This window comes from Macrotis lagotis, chromosome 2, assembly GCF_037893015.1.
Source record: "Macrotis lagotis isolate mMagLag1 chromosome 2, bilby.v1.9.chrom.fasta, whole genome shotgun sequence".
NCBI classification, from domain to species: domain Eukaryota; kingdom Metazoa; phylum Chordata; class Mammalia; order Peramelemorphia; family Peramelidae; genus Macrotis; species Macrotis lagotis.
In genome coordinates, this window is record NC_133659.1 from 30936385 (window position 1) to 30958358 (window position 21974).

Genomic DNA, 21974 nt, shown 5'->3' on the forward strand with positions numbered 1-21974 from the left:
GTCCTAAAGTGTTTGCTGATCCTTTCTGGAGGAAGAAAGGTTTTTAATGTTTACTTTGACAAATTTTATAATAAAATACTGAGCAGTTTTAAATTCTCAGAGAGTTCACAAATTCCTTCCTCTTTCAATAACCCTCATTTCTTGGTTACCCCAAATTCTACCTTTAATTGGTGAATCCAAAAACCACACTGGCAACATTTTGCAGATCTTATGAAGAGTCACACTGAATCTCTCTCTGGGTCTGCTTGGACATCTATGGGGTGAGAGAAACTATCTTTTCCACATATGATTAAATTGGGCTCTCAGGAAAACCTTCCCCAATTTGAGATCTTGCCGATGCTCCTGGGAATTTGAGGGAGTGAGTGACTGTGAGGTCCAGTTCTTGAGAAGGCTGTGTTTTGTGGTATACTTGGGTCGACTAACTGAAAGAGGTGTTGGGGGAGGGGGGGTCAGATGTTCACTGGTGAAGGTAGTGCTCTGAGGTTTTGAAGATGATTTGTGAACCCTTCTTTTGAGTAGAGCAAATTTGTTCTTGAGGTAATCCAGAAGTGCATTGGGAGGACCCACGAGAGGTTGATTGGCATTTTGAGAAGGGAAGTAGCCAGTTATGGAAGCTCTGGTTATAGGCAATTGCTATATTATAATATATATTGATAATTTATCTGTCTGACATCAGGTATATTAAAATGGAAAGATAGCATCATGCCAATGAAGCCATTAAACCTATGAGGTTTGACTTTAATATTGCAGATGGAGTGAGTGACCTTTGAAAGAATGATCTCAACCTCAACTGAGATAAGATACTCTCAAAGGAAGCACTAACCTGGCAGACTTCGAACTTGGCTCATTGAAAAGGATTGTCTTGAACCTTTGCCTGTAAAGGACATCTAATGCATAAAGGAACATTTCTTTTGTCCCTCTTTGCTCTTTAATAGCAAATTGCCATAATAATTAAGTATGAAAGTGAGCCATTGGATTTATATCTTCTAAATCTTTAATAATTGGCAAGTATTTAGTCTTAGCATTTTTTTTAAACATAGGATATGTTTTTTTTTTTGCAAGGCAAATGGGGTTAAGTGGCTTGCCCAAGGCCACACAGCTAGGTAATTATTAAGTGTCTGAGACTGGATTTGAACCCAGGTACTCCTGACTCCAAAGCCGGTGCTTTATCCATTATGCCACCTAGCCACCCAATATGATTCTTTATCACAAGTTCCTTTAAGGAGAAAGAAATATCAGCATGGCTGCTTATATCAGAATAATGTCTCTTTGATCTTTTTTTTAACCTGTTTTAAAGGAGAGATCCATTCTTCATCTACAATTTTTGTTCATTCTAAACATGTGGCTAAAGTTAAAATAGAAAAAATTTTGTTGTGAATTACTTATTGGACAAGTGCAATTTTAAAATATTTATTTAGTACATTTATTTATTCTATTCTTGAGCTTTTGGTTACAACCTAATGTGATATCCATTAATGAATCTGTGTTATATTGGAACCCATGTTCTCATGAGAAGTATTCTGATACTGGCTTAGGATCATAAAGTAAAATTCTTCTTCTTTATAGACCTAGTTTTTTCTAATTCTTGGACCTCTGTTAAATAGCATTCTCTGTTAAATCTCTTCGGTTTTGCTTGCTTAAATTTTTTTCCTGAGTTTCATTTCTCTAGGTTACCAGATGTACATTCCCAATATCAGCATCTGCAGGATGCCAGTCAGCTGTGCCAATCCTTATAGCAATCATTCTCTGGACCCTGCCTCAATGGAGCTCTCACTGCAATGCATTCATCTCCAAATGGACCCTGAAAGGCCCAGAAGAATCTGGGTTCCAAATAATTTTGAGGAGGGAAATGATTAGAGAATTATGAATGTAGAAAAATTATAATCAGAAACAAGTTCTGTAATCTTTTAATGCTGTTAAATCTGGGAATCTTATTAAGGGTGTGGAAGGCTCTTTGCTATTGAGTTGTAAGTTGATCCCTATTATTTCATTGTTTAATGTAAAATTTGTATCTTGTTTCTTCACTTCCAACTCCCAGCCTCCAATCTTCTACCTGGTTTTGGTCATGTAAGGAAGTAGGGATCTACCTTTGTGCCTTAAGTGCCCAGATAAGGGACAAGGATATAAAACCTGGACTAGACCTCTTCTCAGAGCTGTTCTGCTCTTTCTGGCCCAGTCAGCTCTCCCTGACTGTCTTTATCCCTGCCTTTCTTCATCTCTCTCTCTTTCTCTGTTTCTGTCTACCAAGCAACCACACCTAGCCTTTTGTTACTCACCCTATCCTAAAATGCTTGTTGACAGTTTTGACCTGTTTACTCCGCTATATTTTATAACAAAATCCTGAGCAGTTTTAAAATCTCAGAGAGCTTGCAAATTCCTTCATCTCCCAGTAACCCTCGATTTGGTTATTTGGTTACCCCAAATCACTATCTTTATTTGGTTACCCCAAATCCCAGTGGCAACACTTACAATCCATAAATATGTCCATGTCTTGCCTATCCTGAAAAGAAAACCTGGTCCATCTCAATGACATCAGGAAGGTGATGTCTTGATTTGCAAGTGAATTGATGAGTGAGGCAGGGCTGTACAGATCACTTACTAGTCTTGCTCAAACTTCCAGAGCCATCTGGGTCCAATGGAAAGACATAGGTCATAAAAACTGGAGATGGTCCCAGGTGTCCCTTTGTCTAAGACAATACCCATTTACTAATGCCTATTCAGTCATTAAAGTCATTAAAGTCTAAGTCAAAATGGACACTAAAGATGGCCTACTTTGTCTTCACAAAAAGAATCAAAGTGGGAGGACCCTCAGATTATAAAGCCAAAGAAGGAACAATTCCTATTTATACTCATTCTTAACAATCAAAAACCCAAGTTATAAGCAAGTGAGACTTGGGTTGGGACCTATTATTGGCCAAACAGTGAGAGCCAGAACTGTTCCATCCTTCCTTTTTGAAGAACCCCTCTGATTGATCCTCTTCTCAAACTTATTTTTCTTTCCCTCCTATTCAACAAATATGGATTAAGCCTCTACCATTCCACTCTCTGCCAGCCACTGAACTATGCTATGGGAATATCAAGACAAATCCCTTTAGATTTTTGTGAGGATCAAGTGAGTTAATATTTGTAAAACATTTTACAAATCTTAAAGCATTGTATTGTTACTGTTTCTCTTAACTATTATTAGTGAGAATGCGTGAAGAGATAGTCTATTAAGATTGGGAAAGAATTAGCAGTCCAATAACAGAAATACAGACTACACAAAAGAGAATAATATGAAATAAATCTGGAAATATATGTAGGAACCTGATGGAGAAAAGTATTAAATATCAGAATAAAAAATTTACATACTATTCTATAGGCACTAGGAACCCATTGACAATAGTTGAGGAAGGAGTGACATGACAATTTAGGAATATTATTTTAAAAGCTCTGAGGAGGAGGAATTTCATAACAGAAAGTCTGTATGCAAGGAAACCAATTAGGAAATAGGAGGCAGTTATAATCATCTAAATAAGAAGAGTGAATGAGAATGGAGCTATGGGGATAAATATGAGAGATATTGTGGAGGCAAAATTAACAAGACTTGGCAACTGATTGGTCCTGGGGAGGGGGGGTTGATGATTGGTTGGGAAAAGAAGAGCCAATTATAATAAAGCCAAAATGACTTTGATCCTGATGACAAGGGGAATGATGGTGGGAATAGAGAAGCCTAAAAGAAGGAAAAGTTTCAAAGAGAGGTCATAAGTTTACTTTGTGACATGTTGAGTTTGAGATACTGATGGTAGGTACATCCAGTGGGGAATTGTAGTTATTTGAAGTTTAACTTACTCCTGGGGGTCCTTTGGTAGCAAGATCTATATTGTAGCTATCTTTGTATCTCTTTTTGTTTCCAACACAAGATATAACAAAGAGATGATTACTGGATATTTGCAAAATTAAAGTTGAATTACTTGTATTGCTTTACTGAGATTTTATTTTACCAAGGGACTTAGACCAGGGGGAATGAGGCCCTTATTTTGGTGGAGAAGGGAGGGTCTTCAGGTTCTTTGAGGAAAATCATCATTTCAAACTGAACTGGGATGCACCCTCAATTTAAAAGTTAGGAAAAAACAAGGGACCAATTAACAAGTCGGGATTAATTTTTTGGGACTCTCACCAGGTCATGGAGTCTCTGTCTGCCAGGATACTTTGTATCTCCTCTCTACATTTCTTCTGAAATTTTGGGTTCATGGCCATGCAGTATAAGGTCCAGGCGAGTCCAGCAGCCGTGGTGTCTTGGCCAGCAAACATGAATGTGTTTACCTCAGAGACTATTTCTTCATCTGTCAAGCCTTCTCCACTTGTACCCTAAAAAGGTCAAGAATCTTCCTTTTTCCAAGGCCAGTATTATGAATTTAAAGGAAAGAAAAATCATAATTGTAAAGGGAAAAAACCTCAAGAGACTTATTTCAGGACTCTGTTGATTTTCTAATGATAGGGTTAACTATGAACATAATTTGGACTTTTTGTAACTGATAAAACATAGTTTTGCTGACCTCGTGAAAAGCAGACTATAGAAAAAATATATTATTCTCATGGGAAGAGCTTACTACATCCAGAAGGAATTGTCTCCTTGAAATTATAACAGTCATCTGACTATCCTGTGCCAGCTATTTGATCCTAGTCCAACAAAACACAGGGATACTGTGCCTTTAGATAAGTCACATCCTTGCCTGGTGAATATTTCCTTGAACCCTACCACTTCACCCTACCCCCATTCTGAGAACATGACCATCTGTCTGAGGTTCAAAATTTTCTTATTTAAGCTCTCCCCTCCCCTCCTAGAGTCAGTCAACTAACTTTGACTTGCTTCTTGACTCTGCTTTGCTTTTTGGCAACAATAAAAGCTTTGGCTAAAGAGATTCCCAGGATTGCAAGAGCCTCTCTGGGCTCTGTTTGGGTGAATCTAATTTCCCCCAGTTTCCATATGTAGCTCATTCACTTATTTTTTCATTTAAAAGCATTTATTAGGTGCTTATTGTAAATAGTATATACTCTATCAGGAGGTACAATGTTAATTAAGATATAATCGGTGTCCTCCTCATGCTCATAATCCAGTAAAGGGAAGAATGCAGGGAATTGTGATATGTGAGATTACAGAGGACATTAAGTTAGTGAAGGCAGTGCTCTGGGAAGTTCAAGGGAGGGGAGGGGGAGTCTTCATTAACAGACTGTTCTATGCATGAAGTCACTTAGACTAAGTGACTTAAGTTTGAAGCTTTGTCCAGAGATGGTACCAAGATGGGTCGGTTCCAGGAGGCATTGGGCCCCTAAGTCAAGTGAGATGGGGATTGGAGTATATTGAAGATAGGGAGGGAAAGAACGTTAGGAAATATGGATATGTTTTGAAGACTAGATGGGATATTAGTAGTAGGACTCAGTGATAGGGTTAGCTGTGAGCATAACTTGGTCTTTGTGAGGCAGACAACAGTCTTTAACAACTTACAAATACAAAACTTACAAAAATTATAACATGGCATTTTCAAGTTACTTTCTTGATTATATGGCAAACAGCAAGACTTTTTTTTAAGCCTTATATAAATTATAGCAAGATTTCCAATGTCTATAGTATATATTTCAATATATTCCAATGTCTATAATATATATATATATATATATCAATTCAAAAGTACATTTGTAGTGATCAATTATTGATATTTGTATGATCTTAAAACCCCCCCACAATTATCTTTTACCTTTTTCCATTTCCATTTCAAGGAAAGACCTTGAAAGTTTTTCTGTTGGCTTAAATTTTAGGATGGGTGGGCCTTAGATTACTCAAAAGTTGAACTGAATATCAATAGCACATTTTCCTTGAAAAAAAGATGGGAGAAGGAAAGGGGGAGGGAGTTACAGGCATCCCAGCACTGAGATTCAAGTTAGAGCAAGGAATAAGAGAACAGACCCTTCCATTTCAATGTGGCAATTTCCAAGTAAGCTTTACCTGTTGGCACCAAGTCATGTATTGTTGGGAAATGCTGATCTGAAACAAGAGAGAAGGTAGGAGAAGAAAGAGTTCCCCTGGTTGGGGAGGAAGAGAGGAGGGTGAAGTAGGGATGGTCATTCAGGATATAGAGAAACACAAAGACATTTTAACAGTGCTGAATAAAATCTTATGCCAGTCTATTTAAATTTTGCCAAATATATATATATATATATATATATGTATCTGCATACATGTTTAATAATTTCTCATGATCCTCTAGATGATGTTGAAGCTAAGCAAAAAAAATTCAAAAAAATGAACCAAAAGTGTTTGGGGTTTCAAATCCAAATTGTTAAGCTTCTGCAAAATGTCCAGGGCAAACTGATTAATAAAATGCATGCCAAGAATAACAACTCCTTCACTGTCATCCTGATAATCAAGGATAGCTACTACCCTAGAAGGGTATCTATCCACAGTATCTCCAAACTTCTGGGCTGGAGTCCAATTCTCTATCTCTCTTCAGTTGTACAGCAAAAGGGGATTAGAATGCTTGTAACTTCCAAGAAAGCTCAAATCGCAAAGTTATTCTCTTAAACTCAGTGAATCTAGTGGTGTCCTCAGAGTAAAAGTCAATGTTTTTTCTTTGACCTGTGCAAGGTCTTAGGAGCCTGGAAGGGGGCAATCCCATTCCTGTTCTAAGACAGGTTAAGGCATGTAGGTGGGCTGGAGGATGTTAAGTCCAAGGCTCATTATAAAACTGGCTGTGAAAGTTCAGGAGCTTTTGGCTCAGGGACAGGAAGGGGGGGGTGACAAAGGTTTTTCAGGTTCCAATGCCAACGAAAAAGAGGCCTCCAGCCTGTTTTGAGGGCCATTTTTCCTGGTCTTCCAGAGTATATTGAGACCAGGTGGTATTATAGAGGAAGATAATGTGCTTTTGCTTAAGCTCACCCACTCCAGGTTTTACCCAGTGATCCAGAAAACACACCAAGAGAGGAATCCTTGGGAGTCAAAGGTCCCCTTGCCATCTGTCACAGCCTCCTTCCAAACTTCAGCATCCCCAAAGGGGGATGGGGAAAAGAAAATAGCAGGTCTCAAGTACAAGCTTTTGCAATGGAGTGGAAGGGGAGGAGGGAAGATGAAGGGGAGTGAAAGAACCTTTATTCTCCTTGGAAGTGACTCAGAGAAAGAAAAAACATACACACTCAATAGTATTTAGAAATCTATCTTACCCTAGAGGAAAAAAGAAGAGGAAAGGGATGGGAGAAAGGGGGCAGGTGATAGAAGAGATGGAAGTTCATGGGAAAGGATAGTCAGACACAACACACTTTTGAAGAGGGGAAAGGGTGAAAGGAGAGAGAGAACAGAATAAATTGGGATGGGGAGGAATAGGATGAAGGGAAATAAGCTAGCAATAGCAGCTGTGGCAAAAAAAATATTGAAGCAATTTCTTTGATGGACTTATTATAAAGAATGTCATCCATCCCAAAGACAGAGCTGATGGTGTCTGAATACGACCGAAGCACATTTTTTTTCCTCTCACTTTATTTTTCTTGAGGTTTCTATTTCTTTGTGAGGGAGGGATCATTTTTACTTTTACAACATGACTATTGTAGTAAATCAGAAAAAAAAGAAAACAGCAGGCCTCAATAGGGGTGTCCCTCCTATATGCACAGGTTGCTTCACAACAGGACTACCCCAATGATAGGCTTCCCCTGAAACCAAAAGTTGCCCTTTGTCACTGGAAAACAGTGATATTTCAGGGGATCCAGCTGTGGAGTGGAGGGTCAAGGAGAGGAAGAGGGAAATCAAGGAAGGTATCTATCTTCTTTTGACTGAAAGGGAGTTCTTGGAACCACAGTCCCCAATTTTGGCAACCAGAAATATTAAGGAAGACCTTGAGAGGCTTGAGAGTTGGGAGTTTCCTAGGGCTGCCAATTTACTAAAAATCCAGAATTTAGCATTTTAGTTTATTAGTCTATATGACTGATTTTCCAAAATTCATAGTTATCTAATAGAATAGAAATTTCTTGATGACATGGATTTTTTTTTTCATTTTTGTGTCTGTGTCCCAAATGCCTGGACACATTAGGTAGGTGTTTAACTTTGAATTTGCAGACTTACTCTGGCTTGAAAGAGAATGTCCATGAAATCCTGGTACTTCTTTTCACTCTTGCCCTTCTCACCTGGATTCTTGAGGGATGCCTTTCTATCCTGGAGGACTTTAGCTATTTAGGGGAGAGGGGGAAGAACATATTTCTGTTACCTGGGACCCATGGATCCTGCCACCAAGACCCTGAGAGACATTCTGGAACCTGTTTTGAGACTCAAGTGACTTTCCTATGTTGTCATTTGGCTGTGTCAATCTTTCTATGACAATATAACTTCTCAAACTGATCCCCAGTCCCTGGAAAGTCACTTAATTAGGGTTCTGGTTAGTGATTCTTATTTGTTTTATTTTTTAGCCATTGTAGAAGGGTATTCTCTGTTAGTTATGGGTTGAACTAAATATTTTGGAGGTCTCTTCCCATTGGTTTTGAACATAAGTGACAGATCTAGGAAAATGCTAGGGCTTAAATTAGACAAGTTGGGAAGAAAAGCAAGTTTTTGAGTTGGAGTGTAACCGTGTTGTAGACATAGTTCTAATGCCAGCATACTCTTAGTTCAGATTCAGTGTTCAGATGAAGTGAGACATTTGCGAGTCATTGAACATTTAGGGAAAGAGGCTTACTTTGCTTACATAGCAAGGATACAATGACACTTAGCCTTCTTCTCTAGATATGCCCCTCCCCTGACCTTTTCTGCCTCCATTTGAAAATGCATTTGGGCAGTACATTAGTAGGGTATGGCCACTGAGATGGTCTCAGACACTGACCAAGTTCCAGGGGCCCCTTCCTTTCTCTTATTGGAGAGAATGAGCTGGTGGAATCCTTCATGTTCCCAGCATACTCAGGGCAATCACCCCATAATTCCTAGGCTACTTTCCTGGACTTTTGAATCCTCTGAAACTCATTATCCTGCAAGACATTGTCTCTTAGAATTAATAATTTTTAAAAGTCTTTCCTCACGGTCCACATCTTACCTGGACCCCTTCCTAATTATCCGCATTTGTTTGTAATTTCCACATACTCCACCATGAATTTGTCTTTATTTTTTAAGTCAATGAATGTATTGCATCCCCTCCCCTTCTTCATTATCCACTATCTTTTCTTTCTTGAACTCATAGAGCCTTGTTTATAAAAGGTATTTAGAATATTCTTGTATAGAATTTCATTGTGTATCCCAGTCACATAGCATCAGAAATCTAGAATTAAGACTTAAGATGCTTCTGAGTCTACTCCTCTCATTTTATGATTGATGAGATGGAGGCCCAGGGATGTGAAGTGTCTCATCAGAGAGTGTGTGTTGTTAATCAGAATCAGGAATTGAACCCATATTCTGTGATTTCAGGAGTACTACATCACATCAATAGTAGCTGGATATGAACCAGAGGGTATCTATGGCTAATCTACATCCCTGGGAATACCTGGTTGCTTCTGTGTTTCTTTGCATAGAGCCTGGAACTCCCGAGATTCAGAGGTCAGCTTGTAAATGAAGTCATTGTGATAGAGGAAGCTGTGTACACGATTAAAGATGAATTTGGTGACTTTGGTCCCATTTTGGAAGTGGACTTTCAAGTAGCTGCAAGAGGAGAAGACGTAATGGGTTACCTGGGATACGGTGATGATCAGTACGTGGTACTCATCCTAGGTGCCCATGGCCACTGACCTTTTGTCTGGGTAGTAATCCTGGACACTGAAGGTACATTTCAGGACACTGTCCATGGTCATGAAAGAGACAGACTCGTAGATTTCTATGGAACTGTCCTCGGTCCTGAGTTTTTCCCATTCATCCTAGGAGAGGAAGATCTGAATCATCACTATTATTCATGAACCCTTTTGTACTTATCTATTTGCAGATGGCATTGTTTGCTCTTTCTCTGTATTTCTGTCTCTGTTGCTGTATTCCTTCTTCTCCCCTCTGGATTTCATCTGAGCCTACTCATGGGACCATGAACAAATTACTTTACTTTCATGTTTATATTATTTAAAATTTATTATATTATATGAAAAAGCTATATAGGTTTAATGTATTCTATATTAATATTAGATATTAGAAAATATTTTTCTAATAAAATTATATAGTCTGAGTCTCAGATTGCTTACTTATTAACCCCTTATTATCAACTATATAAGGAAGATTCTGGATATATTGTTATTCCCATTTCTAAAATAGGGGTAATACCTGTAGCATCTTCCTTACAGAATTGCCATGAGGTTCCAGTGAGGCAAAGCACTATGGGTATCCCTGAAACTCAGAATCTGAAGGGAATACTCTAGAAGGTCAATTATTCTTGTCTTTGCTGGCACCTCCATCTTTATCTCTCTTAAATTTCCAAGCATATTGTTGGACATAGAAGCAAAAGCTTAGTCTGTCAAAATGTTTCATTTCTTGATGGTTGCTGAATAAACTTATGTGGACCTTGGGCAGGCTGTTCTCTCACCAGCATCATGTTGACTGAGTCCTTCATTAGGTAGGTGTAGTTCTTCAAGATGTTGAAGTGGAAGGCTGGGTTCAGTAGGCGCCGGTGGTAATGCCACTTCTCACCATTCAGGACCACCAGGCCTTTTCCTTAAGAAACAATAGCAATCATAATAGGATTACACCAAAGTCATCACCACCTAGATTAAGCAAAAACTATTTCCTTGAGTTTTACCCCCATGAAGATAATCTCTCCTTTTCTTCTTGAATCCTTTAATATTTTTCTTGCTTTGTTATTAGGTAGGGATGGTCTTGTTTTCTTGTTTGCTAAGCATTTAACAAATATTTTATCCATCCATTTATCATTGGTCTATTGCACTGACACCCTCATTCCTAACTAAAACTATGGCTATAACATCTATATTTCTATTTCTGTCTCTTATTCTGTCCTTATTTACATACAACCATATATATACACACATATCTGATATCTGTGCTTGTGTGTGTGTGTGTGCATGCGTGTGTGTGTGCGTGTCTGTGTATTTGGAAACATTTCTATCAAGAGTCTTGCTGTTGTTATATAAATTGCTGTTGATTTTGGTGACTTTTTTGGTATCCTATTAGTTTACTGAAGATATCTCAGATTTCCTGCTGATTTTCTAGTTTTCTTTCTAAATGATAATGTAATTAATAAATAGGGACAAATTTTCTCTTTTAATAGGATTATGCTTTAAAAAATTTTTCTTCTTTTTAATTTCTTTTCCTTATTGCTGCTATTACTAACATCTTATCACTGAACCTCCATGACTGGAGGAGAGAGTGAAGCTACCTGACCTTTGCCTTATTTAATCCAATTTACGCACAAGTAAAGATTTCAATGTCATGATGTTATTGGTCCTCTTCAAGAACCATGGTCATTGGACAACCGTTCTAGAACTATGTCAAATAGCAATGAGGAAGAGGATATTATTAATTACTCATATGTTTATTGGGAAACTTCTAGCATTACTCCATTACCTAGAATGCTATCTTTAGGTATATATATATATATATATATATATATATATATATATATATATATATATATATATATATATTTAAAGTAAATTTTAAAAAGTCTTTTTATGTCTCTGTTTTGTAGTGCTCTCTTTTTTTAAACTTGGATTGGTGTTATGTTTTGTCAAATTTTTTTGTATTTTTAATAAATCATTATAGTTCTAGTTATTTTTTATTTGATTAATTATTTTGCTTTTATTGTGGTGAAGCATACTTGTGTCCTTGGTATAAATTCAACTTAATCATAAGGACTGTCTTTTTAATAGTGCTGTAGACATTTTGCCAATATTTCATTTAAAATTTTAAAATCAATCCATTAATGCTTTTGATCTATAGTTCTCTTTTTTCTTTTTTTCTTTTCTGGATTAGGTCTTCGAATTATATATGTTTCATAGAATGAACATGGTGAAATGTTTTCCTTCTAAGTTTTTTTTAGAATAACTTGAATAGTAAAAGGCCAAATTGTCTTTTGAATGTATAATGGAATTTGCCTCTTTATTCATCAGGACCTGAAGTCTTCTTCCCCTACTTTGCTAGTTCCTTGTCGTTGGTTCAATTTGCTGTCCTTCAGTTGGGTTATTTGATGTTTCTATTTCCTATCCTGTTAATAGAGAATTTTATGTATGTTGTAGATATTTCCTCATTTCTTTTTAATTCCTCCACCTTCTCCTTTCACATTTGTTGTTGCTATTTAGTTGTTTCAGTAATGTCCAACTCTGTATGACTCTGGGGTTTCCTTGTCAAAGGTAATGGATCAGGTTACCATTGCCTTCTTCAGCTCATTGAACTGAAGCCAACAAGGTTAAGTGACTCACCCAGGGTCACACAGCCAGTAGGTATCTGAGGCCAGATTTAAATTCATGGAAATGAGTCTTCATGACTCTAGGCTCTGCACTCTTCATAGTACAGCGCCACCTAGAGGCACCAACAAGATGTTCCTGGATACTATTTTCTCAATTTCTTCCAGATGCTTGCTCTCACCACTCCAGAAATTGTTTTGAATTTAGTTTATATTTTCTTATATGGGTATTCATTGTTACCCTTGAATTTCTAAACTTCTTTAAGGTTGTTTATTGTAAACTTCAAAGAGGCTAGGTTTTCATTTTTCTTTTTGTATCTCCAGTACTTAGCATCATACCTGCAAACAGTGGGTATCAAATTAAAATTTTGGGGGTGAAATTGATTGGAAATAACTTAAATCAGAATTTTCTTTCTCAGTTGCTAGGTTATATTGCTCATCCACATAGAGAAGAATAAACTCATCACAGATAACTTACCAGTCAGATTTGCTAAGAACTTGTAGAGCAGCTGGGTTTTGGGATCTGTAAAATTAAGTAAAGAAACCGAAAAAGCCCACATTAGGTGGAGAATGTACCGGACAAAATCAGAGTGCTATTGAATGAGCCTGCATTGATCTGGGTACTAAAAAGAACATATCATGAGTAAGGAGAACCTAGCACTTTACTGAAAGGGACAGTACCTTGGGAAACCACAGCTGCTTCCTTAGGTATATGATAGAGTAGATGTGGTGAAAGCACAAAAACAATCCTTGAGTCATTGCTTATTCCTCCCCAAAAGTTATAGAGAGGGTCTCAGCCTTCAGTATTTTCTGAAATTGGACTCTTACCATGCAAAAAGAAATGGAATCTCTAGGTTTCTCATTGAAGTGTAGGCCAGGCTACACTTCTGGGGTTCTAGGTCTTCTATAAGAGGCTAAGTCAGGCTAGAGCCCCATTCTTGGAGCATTTATAGGAAGACCAGTTTCCCATAGCATGTCTGGAGGTGGGATAGACGGTCAAGAAATAATAAAACATCCTCTGATATTTAGGTAGATTTTCAGTTTGCAAAATACTCTTTCCTTGGCCTTCCCAATAAGTTTGTGAGGATGATTCTTGGGGATTGTCCTAGGGTACTGGTTTAGTTGTAGTTTTGATAGGGAGAGGGGGACATATGAAATGACGATTGTCTAGGAGCTGTTTTCTCATATAACAGGAACATGGGAGGGAAGAAGAAAATTCTGTAACTTATAAATAAGCATGTGGGTAAATGTCAAAAACCTTTCATAAAGTAATTGGAAAAATCAAAAAGTACTATAAACACTACATAACAGAAACTCATAAATCTACATGTGATTTTATCCATTTTCTTTGTATATGTGATCTTGACATAAGTTCATAATAAAAAAAGATAATTTAAAGAAAACTATCATGGATGTGACTGAGGGAAAATAGAGAAGAATACAGGGGAAGATGGGAGAAAAGAGCCAGTGAAGGGAGGTTGGATGCTTTGGGAGATAGGAGGTATAACTTAAAAATAGGAAAAGGATTTGGTACTAAAAAGAATAGAAAACTGGGTGGAACTGGCTGTATAGGAGAAAGTTTTGGTGAGATGTTCACTATCTTGTTTTTATCTCACTTTTTGTATTTACATGTGAAAACAAATTTTAACATTCATTTTTAAAACTTTGATTTCCAAATTCTCTCCCCTTTTTCCTTCCCTTGGTTCCCATCATTTGATGGAGGTCAAAAATATATAGTTAGGCAAAACATGAGATGTTCATTTTCCTGTGGGATATAGGGAAAGTTTTCCTGAAAGACAAGGAGGCCTCATGAAATAGGAATTAGTGATGTAACTATTATAAACAACCCATTAACCTGGGAATTAAGGCTCATGAAATCAATGCATGGGAGGCAGTGTTATGATAATAAATCCAGGTATGGAATGTTGATAAGGATTTTGGAAAACAAGCATAGCATGTGACAAGTTGAGGCATATAGGTATGCAGTTACCATCTGGGTTTAGGAATAATTGAATCTCAGAGTCTGAAGAGGCCTCAGTGGACAGCTCATTCCATTCCTAATAATCTCCCAAAGCTATACTCTACTGGACACACTTATGGAACTAGACATTGGGTATCTGTGACATATTGGATTGAACATCCATTTAAACCAGTTAATAATCTTTACTCTTATTCTGTGCTCTCCCATTTTCCTTCTTTTGTATAAATTAGGCTTATCAGGTTCCCTGGTACAAGGTAAGAGGTGACCTAGATGAAAGATATGAGCATTCCATAAGATGTTACCAATGGAGGACCATGAGCTGCAGAACTTAACCCTCCCAGAAGCCATCTAGTTCAATTACTTCAATTTTAAGATAAAGGAATGAGGCACAGAAAGTTTGTGACTTGTTCCAGGATATACAGCCATAATGGCTATGCCACTGATAAACTAAAATTGCCCTGTCTATTCAAAGATTATCATCTTGGTTTATCCATCAGACCATGTTAGTGTGATCCCTGAAATTCAATGGAGTCCCATGATCTTTGAAAAGGGGAGAGAGGGGATGACGAAAGAGAAATGTCTAGCAGAGAAGATAGATTTCCTCATGGCCTTTTGCATATCTATAAGATGTCTGGGTATTACTGCAAAGGAACTGGTTCATACCTATAAAGGTAATGGGGAGCCTCAGGTCAATCTTTTTTTTTTTGCTTCCTTTTTTTTTTTTGGCAAGGCAAACGGGGTTAAGTGGCTTGCCCAAGGCCACACAGCTAGGTAATTATTAAGTGTCTGAGGTCGGATTTGAACCCAGGTATTCCTGACTCCAAGGCCGGTGCTTTATCCACTACGCCACCTAGCTGCCCCACCTCAGGTCAATCTTAGGGAGGGCAAGAAAGTTGTAATTTAGTTCATAGTTCAAAAGTCAGGTTCATACTCAGATTGCCCTAGCTTCCTTCTATGGCCTATTAAGAATTTCTCTCTTTTTTTTTTTTTTTAGTTTGATCTATATCCTTTGTGATTCTATCTGAGACTGGCTCAATCAATCTAGGGGATGATGAGGTCCATGGAATAACTCTAAAAGTAAAGAAAAATTTCCTGACAATTGATGCTAACCCAAAGTAGAGTGAGAGGCCTTGGCAGTGTGCAAGTGGGTATAGGTGATTATCTGATACATTCATGGAGGGAGGGAATTAGCATTTATTTAGTGCCTACTTATATATTATGCCAAGTGCTTTACAAATATCTCATTGATCCCTACAACAATCCTGTAGGTAGGTGCTATGATTATTTCTATTTTATTGTTTGAAGACTATGAGGCAAACAGAGGTTAACTGATTTACCCAGATGAGATATCTAGTAAACATTTGAGGCTGAACTTGGATTTAGGTTTTCCTGACTCCAGCCCCAGCATCCACCCACGGTACGACTTAGCTGTCTCAGAAGATTCCCATTTATATATAGATGTGATTAGATTCTTCTTAGATGCTTTCTATCTCCAGTCTTCCAACTTTCCAAAATATCTTCTAATATGCTGGGATGTATGATGACTCATTCTTACCTTTTCTAGTCAGGAAAACTTTTGCATATTCTGGATCATAGATATGCAAAAATGACTTAAAGGGGCCAATCCAGATAGGAACAGCACTGGGGTATTTTTTGGGAAGCTCCTTAAATGCCTTTGGTTCTCCTTCCGTGCTAAACTGCAATCCAAAAAGTAAAGAGTGAGTTGGAGCAGTGAATCCCAACTTTTTGCTTCCCCAATTCTTAGCCTCCAGGCCCTGAAAACCACATGATGATTTTGGAAATCTTTGTGAGGGGAACAGAAACATGCAAAGAAAGAATTTCCAAAGAAAATTCTTTCAAAGAGGAAGCACCTGAGAAGCATCTCTCCCACTCTCATCTCAACAAAGATCCCTTCTTGTTATATAGTTAACCAACCCTTTCCTTGGGGATAGAGAATGCAGTTCCAGGCCATTGCCTCCTGGATGTCTCTATCTTCACTTCACTTCCATGTCTCATGAACATATCCAAATCAAGAGGTTCAAAATAGTTTTTCTCCAGACATCTCCTTCTTCCAAACCTCATTTCTGCATCTTTGCAAACTTGGAGTTACCCTTTATTTTCCCCTTTCTTCAATCTTCTTATTCAACCCATTTCCAAATCTTGTCAATGCTTTCTCTTGCCTATAACATTTCTTCTACCATACCCTTCAGTCCAATCATACAACCTTTACCTTGGGTGAGATCCTCATCCCCTCTTGGCTGGCCTACATCAATAACCTCTGAAAGAGGGCTCTAGTCTCCATATTTAGGCTATTAGACAACCTCTAATTTCTCTTCTCTTGAATCCATCTCATTGCTTGGTTGGTTACTGTCTTTTGTTCTTGACTGGACCAAAATAACTTCATTCTATTGGAGGCAAGATATAGTGTATCTGTCCACGAATTCTCAGACCACTATGAGCTTGGGAGGCTTTGCCGCAGATCAGGCCCAAATAATCCACATAAACAGTTTTTTTAAGTTTGTTTTTGCAAGGCAAATGGGGTTAAGTGACTTGCCCAAGGCCACACAGCTAGGTCATTACTAAGTGTCTGAGACCAGATTTGAACTCAGGGATGCCTGATTCCAGGGCCAGTGCTCTATCCACTGTGCCACCTAGCCACTCCTCACAAACATTTGGAGTAGAGATATTTCTAAATTTATTTGTCACTTTTTTCAACTACTTCAGTTCTGCTTCTCTCAATCTGTTTCTTTTTGATCCCATGATATTACCTGTCCTTTTCTGTTCTTGTTTTGCTTTCCCCCAAACATATAAAAGGGAACAGTCCTTTTGCTCATAGTCTTTTGCATAAATGGAGGCAAGCCATTGACTCATTTATTGACTCTTGATAATTAATGTTATCTTGCTCAAAGATCTGCCTCTTTTTACTTTTTTGTTAAAATTCACATGGGACAAACCACACAAAACATTACAAAACAAAAGTAAATGTTGTGAAATTATAAAGAACAAAGAAGGTTTAAAAGGAGAGATAAGAATTTGCAGATGTGGGAGATCCACAGGTATTTACATTGTACATATTTTCAAACTTTTAAAATGTATTGATGAGTTATATTTCTTTTTTGTCCTTAAAAATACTATTTATCATATGGGATGACTCTCTAGGAAGGGAAAGGATATCAGGGAAACTATGTTAATGTGATAAACATCTATAAAAGTCATCATTAAAATTAATTTTTTTAAAAGAAATGAAAGGAAGAAAGAAATAGGAAAATTGTGAGGAAAGGCCACAGTTCAGTGGAATATTTCTTTTTATTTGATTGAGTTTAGGATTAGAGGATTCCTGAACATAAGTGTAGGCAGGGAGAGGTAGGGAGGGAGAGATAGGATCACATGGCTCTTTTGTTTGAAAACTTTTGCTGGTTCCCTATTTCTTCCTAAATAATGTTTAGTTCTTTAGGTTGGCATTTAAGGTGCTCCCTAATTGCCTAGAACTCTGTCATTGGTGCCTCATTTTGATATCTCTCCACTCTAAGTTTCGATCAAATTGATTTATTTTTTACCAAATATTGTCTATTCCTTCTCACCTCTCTATTTTTGGAATGTCCTATTCTACTTTACCTTTTGAATTCTTATGGATCCTTAAAGTCTAATTTAAATGCTACGTCCTCCAGGATGACTTCCTGGATGTCTCTGTGGATGACTATTCATCCATCTGACTTCAAATTGTAGTATTTCCCCCACTCTCCTCTTTGTTTGAATCATTCAGTTTTGTGTACTATAGTTTTCTCTATTTTTGTAGTTTTCCTCTTACTACATTATGGGCTCGATGGAGGTATGGATCATCTCTCAACCAAATGTTTCATCTCCTTGTGGATTTGTGCCTGCCTTGTGGAATGCAAAAATCATGCTTCTACTACTTTCTCATATTGCAATTTTCCTGATGTCCTATGGTCTCCTTGTCTGGAAATATCCACCTGCTCTTGTGGTAGTCCCCTCAACCTGAAATATTCTGTCTCAAAGCTCCCCTTCTTTGACTATTCCTCCTGGTACCTCCATTGTGCCATACTCCTTCATCTCTACACTATTTTCAGCTCCTTTTTGTATGTATTAGAAGATAAACTCCTAGAATGAATTTGTATTTGTTTACAATTTGTATTGCCAGAACTTATAATGCTAGGCATTTAGTGATGGATACAGCCTTCCTCCCTCCCTCCCTCCCTTCCTTCCTTCCTTCCTTCCTTCCTTCCTTCCTTCCTTCCTTCCTTCCTTCCTTCCTTCCTTCCTTCCTTCCTTCCTTCCTAGTGGAATATTCCCTCTTAAGACTTAATATTCTTTCATTTAAGTAGTATGGCTTGCTATAACCAATCTCTGCTTTTATTCTCACAGCAACCCTATAATGACTACCACCATTTTTTTAAAGGATCTTTTTTTTTTGCAAGGCAATGGGGTTAAGTGGTTTGCCCAAGACCACAGAGCTAGGTAATTATTAAATGTCTGAGGCCAGATTTGAACTTAAGTACTTCTGACTCCAGGGCCAGTGCTCTATCCACTACATCACCTAGCTGTCCCAAGAGTTACTATTCTTAGTGAAGTCCTCTCAGGGTTAAAAATCATTAAAACAAAGACAGACTATTACCCTTGGACTAGTCTTAGGAGAGGGAGAGAGGCCTTGCATTCCCAGTCAGACACCCTCCTGATTCTGCTAGGGAGTGAAACAGTGGACTATTTCCAGAAAGACCTTGCATTGATTCTGTGAGGGAGAGAAATAGTGGAATACTTCCAGAGAGGAGACCTTGCAGTCTTAGTTAGCCACATATCTGATAATGGACTGTGAGGACAGTAACCTGCCTTCTCTTGCTTGATAAGCACTAAACTAAGAAAGCCTTGCATACTCAGACATTAATTCATTTAACAGAAGGTTATTAGAAATCTTCTTCTGATACCCTTGCCATCTGGATGGTGAGATAATATTTTAGGAAAACCTTTTATTCTTCTCTTTGTTGCTGGATAGACTTTTCACGTAAAGAGTGTAACTCTGAAAACCTTAACCAATCAGGTTGGAAGAGAGGGCCAGGGAGGGGGGAATTGTGCTGGGCCATATAATCTTGCTTGTTTGTCAGTTCAGGGCAGCTCCTTGATCTTCACTACCTTTGTGAGACTTGGGGGGTGCCCTTTTCTCAAGAAAAGCCAAAATAAACTTTCCTTTTGCTCTGAGGAGTCTATTTTTAAAAATGGATTCTTATCCCACACCTTTCCTTCCTTCCTTCCTTCCTTCCTTCCTTCCTTCCTTCCTTCCTTCCTTCCTTCCTTCCTCCCATGCTTTCCCTCCTTTCCACTCCCTTTCCTTCTTTCCATCCTTCTTTACTTCAAACTATCCTTTCTCCTTCCCTCCATTCCTTCCTTCTTTCCCTCTTTCCTTTCTTCATTGTCTGAGCTCAAATTTCTATCCAGCGTATATGCTTAAGAAATGATGATTAGATCTGCCATGTTCCCATTCTAGCCCAGTTATTTGCTTCCCTCTGGATCTCCTTGGTGTAAGAAGAAAGAACAGATCAAACTTGGCTGCCGTTCACTCAGTTGCATATCAAATGGAGTCAGTTTTTCATGCCCTTCCTGAGGGAAGTTAGCTTTTTGTGGAGAGACTGAGCTTCCGCTGTATAACAAGTTCAACATTTTTAGGTCTCCATGAGCAAACCAGAGAGGAGGGATTATGGATGACCTAGAGAGTTCACAGTCATGTATCTAGTTATTTGGGGGTCAATCAAGGAAGGATAGACCCTTTCATAGGGTACTACAGTCCAACATTTAGAGATGTTTTCTAGTCCACCCCGTCCATACTGTGCAGAGGAGGAAACTAGGACCAGAAAGGGTCCCAACTTTGACCAAGTTCCTACAGATAGAAAGTATTATTCTTCACCAAGTTGCTTCTTTCTGAAGTCTGAATATCCAGTTGTGTTGTACAAATGTGCTCTGTGGATTGAATTATTCAGTAATGACAGGGAGAGGATGGGGGGAAAAGGAAGAGTCCATCACCTTTCTTCTCCAAAACCTTTGACCCTTTCAACTTCTGGGCTCCTTCAATACTACTCCCTAGCCAGTTGTCCAAGCTCTAAAGCTTAGCATTCTTTCATTCTTTCATTTTCTTAAACTTTTCTGATTATTCAAAGTGATTTGAATTCCTGTGGATTTGATCTCCACTGATGTCACTTTCTCTCCACACATGTATGATTATATATACACACAGGGGAATCAGTCTAGCTTCTTTCCCATCATGTTTTTTTTTAGGTTTTTGCAAGGCAAACGGGGTTAAGTGGCTTGCCCAAGGCCACACAGCTAGGTCATTATTAAATGTCTGAGACAGGATTTGAACCCAGGTACTCCTGACTCCAGGGCCGGTGCTTTATCCACTACGCCACCTAGCCACCCCTCCCATCATGTTTTCCCTAGACTATTGAAGAAAACTCTTAAGTGGTCTCAAAAATGGAGAGTATTTTGCAAGTTCAATATGTCTTTTCATCAACTGCAAAAATAATCTTTCTGATACTTGTTACTGGCTCAACTAAAAAATTTAATGTTACTGCCTGTTGCCCCAAGGATAAAATAAAAACTCGGCATCTAGGTGGCGCTCTGTCTGATAGAGTAATTGACCTGGAGTTTGAAAGCTCAAAATTCAATTTGATTTGTCTCAGCTGTAAAATAGGAAAATAATGACTATTTATTTTGGAGGGTTGTTGCAAGAATCAAACGCAATATCAGTGAAACATTTAGTATGGTGTTTGGAACATAGTAGGAACTTAATTAGTGGTCATTCTTTTCCCCTTCCCATTCACACACATTGAAGAGGATCACAGTGAGCATCTCATTCAAATTACATACCAAAGGATTTCCTAAAATAACGACAAGAGATCTCCAGAGAGCGTCTGTGTGTATTATTTATGTGCCTGAGAATGTGTGTCAGAGTGCCTGCATATATGTGTGAATGTGTGTGTGTGTGAGAGAGAGCACAAGAGCCTGCATGTGTATATGTGTGCATGATTGAGAGGGAACAACTGTGTGTGTATTTTCTATGTAGTGTATGTATGAGAGAGAGGGCCTGTATGTCTGTGTGAGTGTGTGTGGATGAGTGTGAGAGAAAGAGCCTTTGTGTCTATATGAGTGTGTGTGGATGAGTGTGAGAGAAAGAACCTTTGTGTCTGTGTGAGTGTGTGGATGAGTGTGTACAGAGAGAAAGAACATTTGTGCTTGTGCAAGTGTGTGTGTGGATGAGTGTGTGAGAGAAAGAGCCTATGTGTCTGTGTGAGTGTGTGTGGATGAGTGTATGAGAGAAAGAAAATTTGTGTCTGTGTGAGTGTGTGTGGATGAGTGTGTGAGAGAAAGAAACTTTGTGTGTGTGTGTGTGTGTGTGTGTGTATGAGTGTGTGAGAGAAAGAACCTTTGTGTCTGTGTCAGTGTGTGGATGAGTGTGTGAGAGAAAAAAACCTTTGTGTCTGGATGAGTGTGTGTAGATGAGTGTGAGAGAAAGAGCCTATGTGTCTGTGTGAGTGTGTGTGGATGAGTGTGAGAGAAAGAGCCTATGTGTCTGTGTGAGTGTGTATGGATGAGTGTGTGAGAGAAAGAACCTATCTGTCTGTGTGAGTGTGTGTGGATGAGTGTGT

General features: G+C 38.3%; 1 protein-coding gene across 1 annotated transcript in view; it reads right to left on the reverse strand.

The window, feature by feature from the left end:
* LOC141512509 (cytochrome P450 4X1-like) overlaps positions 1-21974 on the reverse strand; it is a 47264-nt gene that overhangs the window by 21367 nt on the left and 3923 nt on the right. The window contains exons 2-8 of the mRNA XM_074221505.1: positions 15878-16019; positions 12820-12864; positions 10509-10636; positions 9734-9858; positions 9492-9646; positions 8090-8193; positions 4160-4350 (exon numbers count right to left, since the gene is read on the reverse strand). Coding sequence (XP_074077606.1) covers positions 4160-4350; positions 8090-8193; positions 9492-9646; positions 9734-9858; positions 10509-10636; positions 12820-12864; positions 15878-16019 — 890 coding nt within the window. The remainder of the gene's footprint in view (positions 1-4159; positions 4351-8089; positions 8194-9491; positions 9647-9733; positions 9859-10508; positions 10637-12819; positions 12865-15877; positions 16020-21974) is intronic.